The sequence below is a fragment of the Phodopus roborovskii genome, unplaced genomic scaffold (assembly GCF_943737965.1).
Source record: "Phodopus roborovskii unplaced genomic scaffold, PHOROB, whole genome shotgun sequence".
In the NCBI taxonomy this organism is placed as follows: Eukaryota; Metazoa; Chordata; class Mammalia; order Rodentia; family Cricetidae; genus Phodopus; species Phodopus roborovskii.
In genome coordinates this window covers 10,584,239-10,602,694 of record NW_026126448.1, presented here as the reverse complement: position 1 = coordinate 10,602,694, position 18,456 = coordinate 10,584,239, and the positions used below count along the sequence as shown (strand labels likewise).

General features: G+C 42.2%; 1 protein-coding gene across 3 annotated transcripts in view; it reads left to right on the top strand.

The window, feature by feature from the left end:
• The first annotated feature begins 450 nt into the window (after positions 1–450).
• The window catches only part of Ctps1 (CTP synthase 1), a 30,496-nt gene continuing 12,490 nt past the window's right edge, over positions 451–18,456 (top strand). The window contains exons 1-8 of one of the 3 annotated variants that reach the window (XM_051188678.1): positions 451–565; positions 3,244–3,422; positions 4,998–5,168; positions 7,294–7,394; positions 8,242–8,358; positions 11,110–11,193; positions 11,647–11,727; positions 17,342–17,493. In XM_051188678.1, the coding sequence (XP_051044635.1) occupies positions 3,257–3,422; positions 4,998–5,168; positions 7,294–7,394; positions 8,242–8,358; positions 11,110–11,193; positions 11,647–11,727; positions 17,342–17,493 (872 nt within the window). In that variant the 5' untranslated portion in view covers positions 451–565; positions 3,244–3,256. Of the gene's footprint in view, positions 566–1,014; positions 1,062–1,210; positions 1,299–3,243; positions 3,423–4,997; positions 5,169–7,293; positions 7,395–8,241; positions 8,359–11,109; positions 11,194–11,646; positions 11,728–17,341; positions 17,494–18,456 lie in introns of those variants that run through there. The other 2 variants (XM_051188677.1, XM_051188679.1) reach the window with 2 other exon arrangements.

Sequence of the window (18,456 nt, the reverse complement as noted above, 5' to 3'; positions counted from 1 at the left end):
CCCTTTGCCTCCCTACACCCTCGGGGTCTACGGGAGTGCGCGAAGCTCTGGGAACATGGGTGCTCGGTACTAATCTCGTGACCGTTGTGAGAAAGGGTAAGCTAACAGCTGCTGAAGCCGAGAGGCCCGGCCTGAGCGGGAGGTGAAGCGGCACCTGGAGGAGGCCGCGCGGGGCGAGACCACGAGATGGTCTGGCCCGCAGGCCGAGGGAAGGCGGACGACGAGAGCGCCCACCGGCTATTGCGGGGCGAGGCGAAGTGGGCCGTGCAGACGTGAGTCTCGCAGCAGCTTCCACACCTCGGGCGGGGAGGTCAGCAAAAAGCCGCCGCATCCGAGACCCACCCGCAGCGACCACACCACACGCCCCGGGGTGGGGAGGAGGGGCGGGGCGCCCACGCATGCGCACCCTAGCCCCGCCCCCGCCCTCTGCGTGCGCACCGCTTCGAGCCCGCCTCTCGGAAAGACGGCTGGCGCATGCGGCCGAGCCGAGCACAGGCTGACCGAACCTTGCCGCGCCCGCGTCGGCTTAGTTGTCGCTGGCGTGAGACTCTGAAGCCGGCCTCAGGTAGGCTGACTCCAGGGATCCCGGAGGAACGGCTCCCGGTGCAGGAGCCTGTGGCGCGGACAGAGCCCCGGCGCGGAGCACGCCGCCGGGGTGATAAACGCCTCTCCTCACCAATCAGGGGAGAGGCGTCCGGGCGTCCTGCCCAATGGGCTGCGTCTCTAACGGGAGTGGGGCGGGCAGTTTCGCAACTCGAGGTGCCGGCTCCCGCGCGCGGGCCGCGTGGCCGATCTTGAGGACAGGGGGCCGGCCCGGGAGGCCCGGGCTGCCGGGTTTGGGGTGGTGGAGGGCGCCGAGGGCCGCCGCGGAGGACCCTCCCTGGGCCTCAGCCTGTGGTGGGGCCGGGCTGGCGGCCTGGTGAAGCCTTCCGGCCCTACCCCGCGGGAGGAGGGGGGCTCGTAGGCTGTCGCTGGGCCTCACGGGCCAGGCCGCCTGGCCGCGGTCGCCCTTTGCAGTCCGGGTCGAAGATGCTGGCGTTCTGGAGTTCGTCTACGTCAGCGTGGGCCACTTGGGTTCACACTCATTATTTTGAATTCTCAGCAGCGCGGTGACGCCAGTGCTGCGGTGGTCCTCGTCCCACTTTTTACGGCAGAGCGAACCCTGGCTGGCAGGCATCAGGCGCCTCCGGGGGCTAGATTGAAATCGTAGCACCATTGGCGGTGGAGTCTGAGCTTACTTTCATAGCTTCAACATTTTTTTTTAAAGCTTTCAAGTTTCTCATCTTTGAATTTCTCTGGTGCGTCTTGATCTATATTGACTCTGTGCTTGAAAACCTTCTGTGCCTTGTCATTTTGCGGAAAAAGTTCATTGTGGGCATTCATCTTTGCCCATGAGCTGACCCTTTGCCCCATCCATCCCTTTGCCCCCATCTTGTTTTCTCGGTGCATCCTCTGGGCTCACCTGCTTGTTCACGCTTTGCCATTCTTTAGCTTGGTTCGGTCAGTCAGCCTTTAAGGCCCATTGCAAGGCAGGGATTCAAAAACAAAAGGGCCTGGGTCCTCCCTGACTCCGGGTCATCCCTCTCTGCCATCTGAAGGACCCCAGTAGTTACCTTGGTCTTGTCACTGAAACGTGGGCTTTCTTATTTCCCTTTTAGAGCCTTGGTGTGTTCTCTGCTTCCTTCCCTCAAACCCTGTTACTTATTTTTAAATGTTTTAACTGACTGGACCGCTAGCAATTTGAAGTGCGGATCCTTATCTGACTTAGTTTTGTGGTGCCCACAGCATGTGAGTAGCTTTCCCATGGTAGATAGTCTGTAAATGTTAGGGAACGGGTCCTCTCCAACTGGATCTTTGTGGTTGTTGGAATATTTTTTGCCAGTCACTGTGACTGGGGCAAGATGAGATTCTTGGAGTAGTAACCTGTTCTGAACTCATTGGGAGTGGCTGAGTGTTTAGGAACTTCAGAAATTTACTCAGTGTGTCTAGTCTATAGACTTAGTAAGGTATTATAGGTTAGGACATATCTAAAATATAGCCAAATTTGGTATACATGAGTTAATAAGGAGTTAGTTGTGAGGTAATGAGTATTTGTCCGAAATAATCATTTAATTTGAGGAAGCTTTGTGCCGTATACTCTTTTTGGTGTTCACAATCTACATTAAGGTATTGAACAGTCCCGAAGGGTTAGAGATTAGTCAGCATTCCTTTTGATTTTTCTGCTCATTGTCTCCTCCCTCTTTTGAGATAGGGTCTCTATGTATGTAGATCAGAGTGTCTTCAAACTTGAGGCATCCTTCCTCATCCCAAGTGCCCCTTTACAGGCACCACACCCAGTCAGACCCTTTTCTGGATAATCCGATTGTATTTTACAGGAACATTTTTGAAACATTGCAGCAGAGGATAGAAAAGCAGGATACCATATTCCTTGCTATTTGATGGGGAAAGGTATTTCAAACATGATTTCCTTGTCAAATGTGTTCATTCCTGTTCCAGGGAGGAGTGGGGCTTGGAAATGATTCCAGAAAAACTCAGTTTTCCTTGTTTCTTAGCTTATTTTGTTTTAATTTAATTTCACACAGAGGGTTTCTAGAGGAGGACAGTGTTTTTTCCAAGCTAAAGTAAGCATTTCCTGCCACTTGGTGACTGCATTTTCTCTTTGGTGGCATTTGGGTTTCCTGATCAATGTGGTCTTTAGGTATGTCACTACTATCTCATTGCTTGTTGACTCTGCTGTCCTTGCATCCATTTTATTACCGTACCTTACTACTCTATGGGTTTAATGTAATCTCTGTGTGCTTCAGACTGGGTTATTTCACAAGTTCTCTTTCCTTCAGCCTTTGTCATCTCTTTAGGGCATACCTGGGAGAGACTGCTGCCAAGAAGCAATTTACTAAATACAGATGAGAACTACATGTAGTTGAAGGAACTGGGGGTTCTTGGGATTTTGTATGCCTTCTTTTAAGTGCTTAGCAGTTTTTTCCTGTTGGTCAGTCTTCTAGAACTTAGAGGAGCTTTGTTCTCTCTGTGTGATAGTTTAGCCAAAAACATTCTTCAAGGAGAATTGGGATGCACTTTCAAGATTGTGATTTCCCCCACGCCACCCCCAATAAGGGAAATATTGAGACACTTGCCTGGTATCTCTGTGTTTGGCAGTGATACTGGCTAACTAGCTATAAAGCTTTATTTGTAAGATATATGTATATAAGTATGTGTATGCTTATATTTAAATTTCTTTTCTAGGTTAAAAAGGAAAATGAAGTACATCCTAGTTACTGGTGGTGTTATATCAGGCATTGGAAAAGGAGTCATTGCGAGTAGTGTGGGTACAATACTCAAGTCATGTGGCTTACATGTAACATCAATTAAAATTGACCCCTACATTAACATTGATGCAGGAACATTCTCTCCTTATGAGCATGGTAAGCAAACTGCATATTTTTCTCTTCTAAATAGTAACTGTTTGTGGAAGAACATGCTAGCTCTTGGGGGATTAGGTGTACATCTTGCAGACTTCCATTTCCTGCCTTCTAGAATGAATGTAATAGAATGATGCCTTTTCTCTCAGAAAAGGAAGCAGCTGTCTTAATAGACAACTTGAAGAGTTTCTATAATAGATGTGAAGTGTGGGGGCCAGGTGGGAGTGGTGGCAGCTGAATGAAAATTTTCCCATTTCATTTGAAAACTGTAACATATTTGAGAAGAGCAAATATGCTGTTTTGTGTCCTGAGTCTTTAGAAATTGCATGGGTAAGTAGAAGCTATAAGAGAGTAGCTTTTGGCCCTGTTATAACAAGTGTCCTTCAAATAGAGCAGGCTGCTTTGTAGGGATGAAAGCAACAAGTACAGACTTAAAGGATGGGTAAGCTTGGGAATTATTTTGTTGCAGGAGTTTGAATGATATTTATAATGAGGATCTTTGGAAGTGAATGAAAGTTGAAACTGAATAAGGGTGAAAGATAACATTTTGCTTCTTTGTTACTAAATTCATATTATGGTGTGATGAATGAGTGGCATATCCAGTATTCTTTGTTTATTTGGAGAAGCAATGTTAAAACATACTTTAAAGCTGGGTCTGGTGTTGTAGGCCTGTATTAGTAATCCTAGCTCTTAAGGAGCCTGAGGAACAAGTTTGAGGCCAGCATGGACTAATTACACAATGAGCACTCAAGGCCAACCTGGGCTACTTGTTTAAGGCTAGCTAGGACCTGTCAAAACATTGGAACTCATTAAGAACTTGTGTGCCTTCTATATGTTTCCTCCTATCTTATAAGGGTATATACTGCTGTTAATAATAACTAGCATCAGAAGAGCCATATACTAGAGGAGTTTTTTGTTGTTCCCTCAGTTAGAGGGGTTTGTGCATGCCAGCACTGCACACTCATCTTTGGAGGGGTTTTAATATAAAGTTCTTGAGCAGAGGATGGGTTTTTCTCTCTGAAGGGTGAGATGAGCTGGTCCCCTATTTTGATGGTGGGAATGAATAATTCTAGGCAGCATTTCCACCATAAAGCTGCAAAGAATAGACATGAAACAAAGGAATGGGGCAACTTGGACTATTGAATAACTGCTTAGAACTAAAATGTAGCTCAAGAAGCTGGCTTTTAAAATCAGTACAGCCTTTCTTTGTATATGTCATAGGAATTTTGAATCATCTTGCTTCTGTTCTTGAACATTTTCTGCTTGGGTAGTTCTATTGCTCAAGATCCTGTATTACTGTAAAGTCCCTTCACCCATAGCTTTCATTGCTGGGTTTTTCTCCCATTCTGTTTAACTATTCCCAATAAAGAGTGAGTTCAGACTGGAAGCATAAAGCATTCTTTTGATGAATAATTGGCAGTTGCTTTTGTGACATTTTATTTTCTAGAAATGATGTCCTTGTTTTGAAATCAGGTTGTGCAGACTTTGTTCCATCTGAATGTTTATATTTCAAGATTGAAATTGCACCATGGCAATTGTGTTTTTCATTTTCTTGAACGTGTTCACTCTTCACTGAAGGAGAAGTCTTTGTGCTGGATGATGGTGGAGAAGTTGACCTTGACTTGGGAAATTATGAAAGGTTCCTTGATATCCGCCTCACCAAGGACAATAATCTGACCACAGGGAAGATATACCAGTATGTCATTAACAAGGAGCGTAAAGGAGATTACTTGGGGAAAACTGTCCAAGGTAAGACTGGATTAACCTTTAAGGCAAAAGCTATTAGCAAATTTTATTTCTTTTGAGTATAAAAATTTATTTTTATGTGATTTCAGTATTTAGTCAACTAAAATACCCTTTTAGTTGGAATTTCAGAAGTGTATGATTGTTCACTCAAAATAACTTGAGAAAGGTGCTGTTCCTCTAGTAATGGCATATATAGATGTTGTCAGTCAGCATGGTGGCATGGTTGTAGTCCAGAGAGCTGTTGTTTTTACATGCTGATCAGGGAAGGCAGTTAACTGAGGCATTATGCCTGGTGGCTTGTGTAAGTGATGAGGAAACGAGATTCCATTGCTTATATTGGGTTTTAGGCTTTTCTGTATCATGTGGGTGCAGGTGGGAGTCTGAGAAGTAGGATTCTGGGCCCTCTTGAGTTTTTACCAGCTCAGCTGATACCTGTAAACTATTGTGGAATTCTCTGTAAGTAGTCATTTGGAAACAGTGTTCCCTGCTTTGAAAAAGTGGCATTGAGACACCATTGATCTAATGGGACGACAGTATTCCGCTTTGGGCTATTGCTTTCCTCTGAGTTATAAGAGCAAATTTGGATTTGATTTGACTTTGCTGCACTGAGAACTAAGGTTCAGCCTGGCTCTGGCCTGGGGCTGCCCTGGCCAGATTCTTGTTTAATTTCATAATTTGGTGCTTGACTCTGTTAATTACTAGCCCTATGAACACAGGAAGGAAAAATCTGTATCCTTTTGAGATGCGATTTTCTCCTGTAAAATGGAGGTGGCAAAGTCTTATGCTTATTGAGCTGTTAAGAATTAAAACTGCATTAATATGGTGCTGCTCCACCTTTCTGACAGAGAGGGTCTATTGTGAAATAAGGTTATGTTGGTTTTGCAGTTTGTAGTTCTAGTGTAATTGTTCCTTTACTTGCCATCATGCAATGCCTACTGTGGTCAGACCCTTACTGGTGCTCAGCATATGTGATGAAGGGATCATTGAGGTCCTCATGTTAGTTGGCCATGGGACAGACAAAACACATTAAATGAGATGTCTGATAAGAGATGGGAAAGGAAATAAAGAGCAAGGCTAGAAAGCATGACTGGGAAAGCCACTCACTCACTCACTCCATAAGGTTGCTAAGGCTCCAGGAGAGACCTTGAGCTTAGGAACTAGTCAAGAAGAGTGAAGGAGGAAGCACAGGTGCACAGGCTCCAAACTGTAGTGGGTCTTGTGTAAGGCTTTCACTGAGTACTGAGGAGTTTATACACGGAGTAGTGAATTCTGATTAGTGTTTGTAGATCACTTGCTGCTGTGTGTGGCATAGATAATGGATATCTATGGTACTTAACCACAGATCATTCCAGTTACCTTTATACTTTAGGGAATGCATTCTTGAGTCCAACAACTGATTCTAAAAAGTATCCCACAGTAGCTGGTTATTACTGAGTCCTGGATGCTGCTATCTTGTAAGATATCCTCACAAGTAGATGTAGCAATTACCTCTACTTGATAGATGGAGAGCCCAACCTTAAAGAGGTAATAGACTGAGTGAGCCACAGCTGGTGAGTGGTAAACTGAGATTTGAACCTAGGTCTTGTGCCCTTTACTACTTTGCTGTGTTGTTATGTCTCTTGCAATGGATTGTCTACACTTTGCCTAAACTGGAAACAAATGGCACAGGGCTCTGGTAGTTGGCTTGCTCCTGGAAACGTGGTCAGGTGTAATGTACCCATTGCGGCCTCAACTGAGAGCTGTAGGGTGGTCACATGGTCTTGTGTCCACGTGTGGCCAGAAGAATAGACTGCACTGGGCAGGTGTTCTGAGGTACTTAGGGAGTTACTCTTCTCATTCTTTTCACATGGCTGTTTTTTATTCTTTTCATATAGCTTCTAGCAGCAACCTAGAAATCTGGAAAGGAGGCCTGGGGAAGTATGAGCCCAAAGACTTATTGAGTCGTTTAAAGGCACATCAAAAGTATTCTTATGATCCTGTTGCTTGTAGTAAGCAAAAAGTACACCTATATCCCATTGCTTGTTTATTTAGGCAGAAAAGTCTGTCAGTTTAATAGTAAATGTATTTACCTTCACAAATGCTGATTGAAAGGCAAATGTAAATTACAGGTTTCTCTTCTTTTTCTTAGTTGTCCCTCATATCACAGATGCAATCCAGGAGTGGGTGATGAGACAGGCGTTAATACCTGTAGATGAAGATGGGTTGGAGCCGCAAGTGTGTGTTATTGAGGTATGATTCTTACCTCTGAACTGGTTCAGTCATTCGTCTCCTTAGCTACCAATAGGATCATGCCCAGTGAAAACCCAACCTTCTATTTCTGTCCATGTAGTGTGCAGCAGCAGGTAGAATGGTATATAGGGGAAGCAACATTTTCCCTAATGATGCTCCCTTTCAGTGTGTGTTGGACCATCTAACACCTACTCAGAGTGGCAGGACACATTTTTGTCCCTTTCTTGATGTTGGCAGCCCTTTGCTTGCCTCTGCCAGAGTTTACCCTACTAGCTTCCTTTAATTTGTTTCTATTCAGTCTGTTCATCCCTGCTCAGAAGTTTCAACAGTTTTGTTGTAACTGGTGGTTTTCACTAGAAAAGTTATTTATACTTAACTAAGAAGACACATCTAGATTTCATTTATTTATTTGATTGTTTATTCTTTGTGGCTCTCAAGTGAATGAACAATACCTAAGAATTACAGTCTAATTCCTGGAACTTCTCCTTTTTTTTTTTTTTTTGGATACATAGTTTCTCTGTGTAGTTCTGGTTGCCCAGGAACCCACTCTATAGATCAGGCTGGTCCTGAACTCATAGAGATCAGCCTGCCTCTGCCTCCTAAATCCTGGGATTAAAGTTATGTACCACCATCACCTGGTTCCTGGTCCCTTTCAAACTCAACTGTTTTCTTAAAATGCTTAGGTAATATTCTTGAGGAAATCAGGAATCCCTAATAGTATCAACTTTGAGCACAAAGCAGGTCTGTGAAGACATTCTACAAGACTAGGAGTTTGCAGTTACACTGTAATTTGGGCACTGAATGGTAGAGATTCAGTGTTAATCTCTGAGATGGTGTGTCTTTTCAGCTTGGTGGCACAGTGGGAGACATTGAAAGCATGCCTTTCATTGAGGCCTTCCGACAGTTCCAGTTCAAGGTCAAGAGGGAAAACTTTTGTAATATCCATGTCAGTCTGGTTCCTCAGGTAAGACATACAGTTTAGGTCTAAGCTTTCAATACTGGAGATATAAGAAATAGGAAATAAAGAACTTCTGTGAGCTTATTAAAATCACATGCTTTATGTTTATTTATTTGGTGGGTGTAGAGGGGTGGATAATATATGTGACCCATACCTGCTAAGCCTTTTTGCCAGTCCATGTTTTGAAAGATTAAATGGAAAAGGTTTGAAATATGAATTAGGACAGTTGTAATAAAGATGGTAGTCTGAATAGGTATGCTTGTCTTTGCTGTCTGTCAAAATCAGAGTGAAATAATTTTTTTAAGACGGAAATTCAAGAAAGCATGGAGATGAGTTGGCAGTGATTAAAAATAAGAAATTCACAAAACACACTAATACATAAAAACTGAGCAGCCTTGGGTGTGCACCTGTGGCAGGAAGAGCTGAGAAGCCATCCTTTTTGCCCCGTGGGCCCTCCAGAGGCACATGGTGGGCAGTGTTAAGTTCTTCTGGGAGTAGGATGAGGATAAGATTGACTGCAAAGGCTACCCATACTTGTTTGCTTTTGTGCCCAGTCAGGCATCTGTGTTTCTTTCTTGCTATAAGATAGTTCTGGAAAAGGTTTCTTGACAGCAGACATTGTGGGCAGTTGAGAGCTATGTTGCTGAGGTGCTTGCCGTTTTCTGCCTATTGGTTCTCAGAGTCTTCAGAGCCAGGCTAGGTCCCTCCACATGGGAAGTCTGAGACTTCTGTTATGTGTGACTAGCTAGGAAAAGACACTGTCCCTCAGGCTAACCAATCACCAGCCTGTCCCTTACAGAGAACTTGTAGTTTGCTTTTAGATAGGAGCTAGTAACTTCATGTGCTCAGCAGGAACTGAATGCTGTAAGACAGGAAGATGAGATAGGAAAGAATTGAATGTAAGAATTAGATAAAACAGATGAAAGTAAGAAGGAGGGAAGCTGAAGAAATACTCAGGAAGTAGGACAAAGACAGAATAGGAGAGAATTGGTGTAGATCTGTTATGTATAGCAGGATATCCTAAAAATTAGAACAAAGAAATGAAGAGGAAAATGTCGTTTGAACCACTGACTGTCAGGTTGTACTGGGGCTAAGGTGTTTGGCTTTTTTTCTTTCTGTTTTTTTGGTTTTTCGAGACAGGGTTTTTCTGTATCCCTTTGGAGCCTATCCTGGAACTTGCTCTGTAGACTAGGCTGGCCTCGAACTCACAGAGATCCACCTGCCTCTGCCTCCTGAGTGCTGGGATTAAAGGCATGCACAGTAAGATTTATTTATTTATTTCGTATGTAGTGGTCTGTCTGCATGTTTGCGCAGGCCAGAAGACATTAGATCTCATTATAGATGTTGTGAGCCACCATGTTGTTGCTGGGAATTGAATTCAGGGCCTCAGGAAGAATAGTTAATGCTCTTAACTTCCGAGCCCCTGATTGGCTATTTTTAAAAAGTCTTGTTTTATGGAAATAGATCTATATTCCTTGGTTGATGTGTCTTTTATGCTGAAACTACAAAGTTGAGTTTATATGACAAGCCATATGGTCCACAAAGGTCAAAATAATGACAGTAGTAATAATAATGGGCTTTGAGATAGATGTGTCATAATGTAGCTCAAAGTGGTCTAGACCTGTGTAGTCTAGATTGCTGGCTGGCCTTGAAATTAAAATCCTCCTTAAGTGTTCAGGTAATGGGCATGAGCCATGGTGCAAGGCTGACCCCTAAAATAGTTATTATCTGGCTCCTTACAGAATTTTCTGACCTCTGATCTGAACAAGGAAACTTCAAGACACAGTTTCTAGATGGGAAGAGCCCATTGAGTGCTTGGTATATTAAGTGTAAAATGGACAGTACTAAGGTTCATAGCTTTGAGAGTATAGAATAATTGAACAGAAAGCCTCAAAAGCCCTACGTGAGGGAAAATGAAGTCAGTAGGGCCGAACTGGAACTAGAAGAAAGTGAAACTATTGCATTAAACATTGTTGAGACAATGATTCTTAACCTGTCTAATGCTGCAGCCCTTTAATACAGTTCCTTATGTTATAGTGATCCCCAATTATAAAATTACTGTTGTTGCTACTTTATAACTGTAATTTTGCTGCTGTTATGAATTGTAATAGAAATACCTGTTTTGTGATGGTCTTAAGTGACTCCTTTGGAAAGGTCATATGACTTCCAAGGGGTCATGACCCACAGGTTGAGAACCACCATTCTAAAGGAAGGTTCTTTACAACTGAGAACTCTAAACCTAGAAGATCTGTCTTAAGTGTGGGAAGAAACTAAAGATACTTTACAATAGACAAAAGTATGGTACATGGCTTCATTGACTACTGTAAATATTGAAAAGTGCCCAGTGCTATGGGGCAGAAGGGAGAGAGATCAACAGAGCATTCCTTAGACAAGTGCTGATATGTACCAATAAAATATGGCAGTAGACTTGGGAATTGTCATGGACTGGGGCCAGAGCTCAACAGCAACCCTTGTCTTTAGTGTGGACCACACCCTGGTTTAGTTCTGCCCTAAATATAGTTAGAAAAAAAAAACCATTATTTGTAGAGTTTGGAGAGTGGGAGGAAGGCTGTGTAATACTGTCTCTTAAGCCAAATTCCACAGAACTATTAGACTCTAAAATATATGCATGTGTAACTTCAGTAAAAATCAAGGCTGAATTGTACAATCAAATTTTCCATTTAGAGATTTAGAGAAAAGTCATACTTGGAAACTGTCAGAGAAATGAACCACTTTTTTTTTTCTTTTGTAAAACAGCCAAGTTCAACGGGGGAACAAAAGACAAAACCCACCCAAAACAGTGTTCGGGAGCTTAGAGGACTTGGGCTCTCCCCAGACTTGGTAAGGTTTCCCTCAGTGCCTGGTGTTAGTTTCATTGCTCACATTTAATTAAAGTCTGGCCTCTGTGGCAGGCTGGACATTAGTCAGCAGGTGTGTAGATGGAGAAAATGGTGCTTTGAGTGGGACCAGAGTTTGTTATTTTTCTTGTTGTCATGTGTGAAACCTTGTACTTACTGTGTCTTCTTATAGTTCTTCATTCCTCCCAAGGACATTAAGGAGGAGGAGAAAACCAGTTAGCCCCTGTAGTTCACTATGTCCCCCTGTTTCTCATGCTCTATTTGGGATGTAGGAGTTTTAGTTTTGAAAACAAAGTGGTGCATCATGTGCACTGTGCTTAGAACTGACATTTTCATCCATCTCAGAGCGTTACTTCTATTTAATGCCAGTTGTGGAAAGCCCTACTTTGACCCTTCTTTCTGCTCCAACCAAGTTCCTTGTTTTCTTAATTGCTAGGTGGTGTGCAGGTGCTCAAATCCTCTTGACACATCTGTGAAAGAGAAAATATCAATGTTCTGCCATGTGGAACCTGAACAAGTACGTACATTTCACTTCTGAAATGGCTTTTTACTTCTAATTGTGTAAAGCCTTGACTGTGATCCACTTGTCAAGATTTCTTACTGTGTCAGTTAGTGACAGAAGACTGTTCCCTAGATCTTAATACAACCTTTTCCTCTCTTTTCCAATTCCTTTTTGTTTTTGTTGTTGTTCAAGACAGCATTTCTCTGTGTAGCTCTGGCTGTCCTGGAGCTCACTCTGTAGACTTGGCTGTCCTGGAGCTCACAGATATGTCTGCCTCCGCCTCTTGAGTGCTGGGATTAAAGGTGTGCACCACCATTGTATGACCCTGTTTCCTTGTTCTTTATTCCCCATCTGGGGTGAACGTCTTTGTTTCTCTAGGGTCCCACTTTATTTCTTGGTATCCAGGACCTTGTGCATGCTAGTCAAATACTCTTATTATTGAGCATCCTGAGCCCTTTGTTTTTTGAGATGAAGTCATGCTTTGTGGTTTATTCTGGCCTTGACTTTATGTTTGTCTAGCCTTAATTTTTCAGATGATGGCATGTGTCTCCATTGCTTTGCTTTTGTGATTGGTAATTCCTATTCAGGAACCAGGATCCCCTATTTTTGTTTGCCCAGCATTTCCTCTTGTTCATTTTATTACTAAGAGTCTAGCTAGGACAGTGTTACCTGCCAGTGTTCAGGGTCTGTGCCAGATGTTTTTAGGTTTTTGTCCTCTTACCAAAAAATTGGAATAAAGTCTTACATAGGTTTGCACAGGAAGCAAGCCAACTTTAGAGCTAAATGGTTGAAGATTGACCATGTGCCACATGAGTGAGAGTACTCAAGGACCTAATTATTGCTCAGAGCTTCCTTTTGTGGAGTTTAAGATAAGGAGAAGTTAGATACAAAAGGGTTTATTTTGGATTGATAGATAAATCATATACTTTCTCTTGGTTTGCATGTCTCTTCCCACTGTGCATCTGATTTTAATCATATGTAAATCCAGTTATACATACTTATAAGGTGGTAAATAGGGGATTCTCCCAAAAAGAATGCTAGAGGATACAGTTTTGTCTTAAGCATGCACATTCCAAACCAGTTCAGGCCAGATCAGTCCTTCTGTTTTTCATACCCACATATGTTAGGAGTTTTTTTCAATATAAATGGTATAAATTTGGTTGTTATAACTTCACTGGCAGGGAAATTTCCAAAATTGCTCAGAGATGATAGTACATGTAGCCTGGTACAGATTTGGGGTTGAGGGAATTGGAGGTTACTGGGTACATTGTTAGAAGATGGGTGTGTATGCATAATGTGTGCAAGTGAAGGAACAAGGTTGTCAAATACCTGTGTGTGTGTGTGTGGGGTACATAACCCAAAATCAAATATGGGTTCTAGGCTAAACCCTCTCTTGTATTTGCCTAAGTCCTTTTCTTTTCTTTTTTTTTGGGGGGGGGGGTTTCGAGACAGGATTTCCCTGTGTCGCTTTGGAGCCTGTCCTGGAACTAGCTCTTGTAGACCAGGCTGGTCTCGGACTCAGAGATCTAACTGCCTCTGCTTCCCAAGTGCTGGGATTAAAGATGTATGCCACCACCACCTGGCCCTTGCCTAAGTACTTATGAAAAACTTTTACCACATCGTTCTTAACCCTTGAGGCTAATCACTTCCCTCTCTGGGTTGCTCGTATGTCTCAGATATTCTGGTGGTGAGTCTATTGTATTCCCCTTGATGTATGTGTACACATGCATCCATTTTACGTTTCTGGTGTCCAGTGTCTGGGATATTGTGGCTCTCATGTGCATTTTAATCTGTTGCTATGTTAATGGATCCTGTGATGTCTAAGTATGGTGCTTATTTATGGAAACTCTAGTGGGTATAAATGGAGATTAGGGCATTGGTCAGTGCGTTGGGATTTTTTAAAAAATTTATTAAAATTTTTGTTTTGTTTGCATGTATTTCTGTATACTGTATGCATGCCTGGTATCTGCAGAGGCCAGAAGTGGGCATTGGATCTGGGAGCTGCAGTTGCAGATGATTGTGAGGTACCTTGTGGATGTTGGGACTTGAACGTAGGTCTTCTGGAAGAATAGCAATGTTCTTAACAGCCAAGTGATCTCTTTTAGCTTTTCATTCTTACAGTGGAATACCTGAGGCAACTAATTTAATAAAGAAAGAAGGTTTATTATAGTTTGGAGACTGAGTTTAAACAGTTTAGTACAGATATGGGAAGGTTCCATGGTGGCAGCTAGTAGAGTGCAGAGGTTGCAAAGATCAACTTTTTGTCCAGGCCGCAGAGAGGTGTAGGGACCAGGTTCCTTGTCGGAATTCAAGGGTTATAGGAAGATTGTCTTAATTCCTTCTAGGGGAGGATTTCCAATGAGTCAAGGATTTCCTAGACCTGAGTTTCACAGCACCTTCCAGTTATGACAGTTTGGGCCCAATCCTCCAGCCATATTGGGCGCTTGAGAGGCCTCAAACCAACCCTGTGGAAATCATAACACTCAGAATTGGCTGAAGGAGATCAGAAGAAAGGTACAGGCAAGGAGTTTTCAGATGAGCATATGTAGAGTTTGTTTTACTGCCCCATGACTGAGGGTTAGAGCAAGTAGTAGAGCCCAGCTAACCTGGTTGGGGACAGCAAAATGGGCTTTAAAATGAGAGCAGTACACTTAATGAGACTTATAGAATTTGGTTAAAGGGGCAGTTCAGATCATTGGCTCAACATAGTCATGCATGGAGCCAGAGGAAATTTCCTTGACTTTTACCGAGGACCTCTCAGGCCTTGGGGTAAAGGTATCTGGGGCTAGAGTCAGGTTCCTTGTGTGACTCCTAAGCTAGGGGTCTCCTACTTAGGTTCTGCTTCACATTCAACCCATGGCACACAGAATGATTTTCATTTTTTTTTTCCCACTGTGGTCCTTTATTGAATACTTTATTTATTTTAGGTGTTTCTTCACAAGTGAAGAGGAGGGAGATTCCTGTATTTAGCAGAATTGACTTTCATAAGAATTATTCTTTGGGCATGGCAATGTACTTACTCCTTTAATCCCAGTATTTGGGAGGCTGAGGCAGGTGTATCTGTTTGAAGCCAGCCTGCCTAAATAGCTAGTTCTAGGACATGTCCCCCCCACCCCCACAAAAAACAAAACAAAACAAAACAAAAAAAACCCCAAAAAACCCAAAACAAAAAAAGAAAAGCTGTGAAAACTCCTTACTGTTATTCACTGAGGAATATTCCACATTTATCAAAGATTTGAATATAAACAACATTGGGTTGTTTATATCAAGTTGTAGGAAGTTAATACGAATGTAGTCTTTTGTCAGGTATGATGTGCAGTGTTTTTCAGCCTCTGGCTTGCTTTTAATACTCTTAGTGGAGCACAGAAACTTGTAAATGTTCAGGGTTTTCTTTTGTGCGTTGTGCTGCTTTCTGGCTATTGAAAAATTGCTTAATTATGGTCTTGAAGATTTTCCTCAATTTTCTCAAAGTTTTATATTATACCAGACCCATTTTGAATCAGTATTTGTGTATAGTGTCAGATAAGGAGTGACAAACTATCTTTTCTTGTAGACCAGGCTGATCTCATAAACTTTTTTTTTCTTCGAGACAGGGTCTCTCTGTGGCTTTGGAGGCTGTCCTAGAACTAGCTCTTGTAGAACAGGCTGGTCTCGAATCTATAGAGATCCACCTGCCTCTGCCTCCCAAGTGCTGGGATTAAAGGCGTGTACCACCAACGCCTGGCTAAACTATCTTTTCATGTATGGGTATCTAGGTTTCCAGCCCTGTTGAAAGGGCTATCTTGTGATCATCATTTTTTATATTATGTGTAAGATTTGCTTTATAAGCTTTAGGATTATGTATGACTTCATAATTTTTATTACTATAGTGAATAATATTTTTAAAAATTGTATTCTTTATTTAAATGACTCACATGTGGGGCACCATGGTGATTTCTTTGGATCTATAATCTAGCATCCTACTAAACTGTGCGTCTTATTTTTTTATGGACGCACACAGGCAGTCGTGATGCATGCATGTAGTAGCAGTTCCTTTTAGATTTTCAAGACATTGTGTTTTTTGTTTGACTATAATCAGTGACATCACCAGGATCTCTGAATAGTGACAAGGACCATTTTCCCTTGTTCTTTTAACAGTAAGCAGGAGTTTTAAGAGTTAGACTGTGGGTATTTTATATTTTCAAAATGTTTTTCCTAGTATTCTTTTTTTTTTTTTTTTTTTTTTTTTTTTCCCTTAAACTTTATTTTATCCACATTGGTGTGAAGGTGTCAGATCCACGGAACTGGAGTTACAGGCAGTTGTGAGCTGCCATGTGGGTGCTGGGAACTGAACCTGGGTCCTCTGGAAGAGCAGTCAGTGTTCTTAACCACTGAGCCATTTCTGCAGCCCCTTTTCCTAGTATTCTTATTTATATTTTTGTTTTTTTTTGAGACAGTTTCTCTGTGTATCGGTCCTGGCTGTCTTGAAACTAGCTCTGTAGACTGGGCTTGCTTTGAACTCACAGAGATCCACTTACCTCTGTCTCTCAAGTGCTGGGATTAAAGGCATGTGCCACCACCGTCTGGCTAATATTCTTAATTTACCTCAATTTTATCATGCACAGGTTCTGAATTTTTATTGCCTATATCCACTGACATCTTATTCTCCTCTTTAATGTGTTCATGTAGCATGTTCAGTATTGCTCTAATTATAGGCATATACTCATTGTACAGAAGGATCAGTTTCTTTATAACATTTCCACAGTATATATCATGAACTTTGACTGAATTTATTTATTATTTGCTTAGTTTTGGTGTTTTGAGGCAGTTTCTTTGTGTAGCCCTGGCTGTCCTGTAACTAGCTCTGTAGACCAGGCTGGCCTTGAATGCAGAGATGGGTCTGCTTCATCTTCCCCAGTGCTGGCATTAATGGCATGTGTCGCCACCACCTGGCTTGAATTATCCCTTCCTCCTCCACTTTTTAAAAATGTCTTGTTTCCCACTTCCTGTTGGTTTTCTGTCTTTTCCCTACTATGTGAACCCCCTTCTATTTTCATGTCTTGTATTTGTTTTTAAAATCTAGATTCCTTATGGTAGAGAAGCCAAATTCTGCTTTAAAATGGCCCTAGTGCAGTGGGTTTCAAATTTGGCTGCACGCTGGGATAAGCTGGAAGCCTCCTACCTACCTCTTCCAGAGACTTGGACCTGTGTGGTCATGGGTACAGTATAAACTTAGAAATTCTTATAAATTCCCTCAGATTCTTCTGTACAGCTGAGTTTGAAAACCATAGATTTAAGCTATCAGGGTTCAGGAATGGTCCTCTGTGGGCATATTTTTGTTGTTTTGAGATAACCTATGCTGGTCTTCAATTTATGCTTCACCTGTCTTAGCGTCCTGAGTGCAGGCATTACAGGTATGTACCACATCTGGCTTTTTAAAAAAAGGATTTTGTATCCATGTTCATAATAGTCTCCACTTATTTTCTATTCTTGAATCAGTTGAAAGGTTATCTTTTTCTAGAAAAATCACCGGGGTTTTTTTTCTTTTTTTTTGGTTTCAAATTAAAGTTTTTCCCCCCCTTAAGATCATGTAGATGTAACTGTATTTAGTTATTTTTATTAAATTCTCTCCCCCCCCTTTTAAAAACAGGTTATCTGTGTTCATGATGTTTCATCCATCTACCGGGTACCTTTGCTGTTAGAAGAGCAAGGGGTTGTAGACTATTTTCTTCGGAGACTTGACCTTCCTATTGAGAGACAGTCACGAAAAATGCTGATGAAATGGAAAGAGATGGCAGACAGGTTTGTCATAAGTTGTTTTGTATGCATGCCTTAGTCTTTTGTGGGGGCTCTATCTACCATAGGAAGAGATGTTCAGAAGGCTAACAAAGGAGCAGAGGAGGGGACCCGTCTAGGCTGGTACTAGGACTCCAGGTAATGAGCTCAGATTACAACATTGTGCCATACTCACTCTCATCAGCTCAACAGCAGTCTAGTGGCCAAGGGGCACATATATTCCCAGAGTCTACAGGAATGCTAGCCTTGGCTGCTGCACTCCTGAGTCATATCACTGATATCTAAGCTGTGTTTGGGAACATGCCATTCACTCAATTAGAAAGGGCTGAGCATGGGTGGATTGCTGCCACCTTGTCCTAAAGCTCTGAGGGTGTCTCATTTCTGAGATTGCCTAGAGCAGGGTTAGTCAAACTGTAGTTGGAAAATAACTGTGATGACATTGTATGTACGCACAACATAGTCTGTAATAGCTGGTTTTACTTGCACAGTTTCCTTTTTGGTTTTTGGCCATCTATATGGATATCTTTTGTGTTCATTTGCATATAGGTATAAAAATAGCCTATAGTTTTTAATGGTCTTTTTTCATAAAGCATGAAACATTGTCAGTCTGTTATTGTCTTAGCAATAGAATGCTGTTAAGAGACACCATGACCACAGCAACTCTTAACATTTGTTTGGGACTGGTGTACAGTTCAGAGGTTTATTTTATTGTAATCATGGTGGGAAGCATTGTGGCACACAGGCATTCTTGGGTGCTGGAGAGCCTCTACAAAGGCAGCAGGAAGAGACTGAGACACTGGGCCTAGCTTTAGCATCTGAAAAACTTGCCCCCAGTGATATACTTCATCTAACAGTGCCACATCTACTTTAACAAGGCCATATTTCCTAGTAGTGTGACTCCCTGTGAGCCTGTGGGGACCATTTTCTTTCAAACTACCACAGTTACAATGTTTTAAAATGGAATATTTT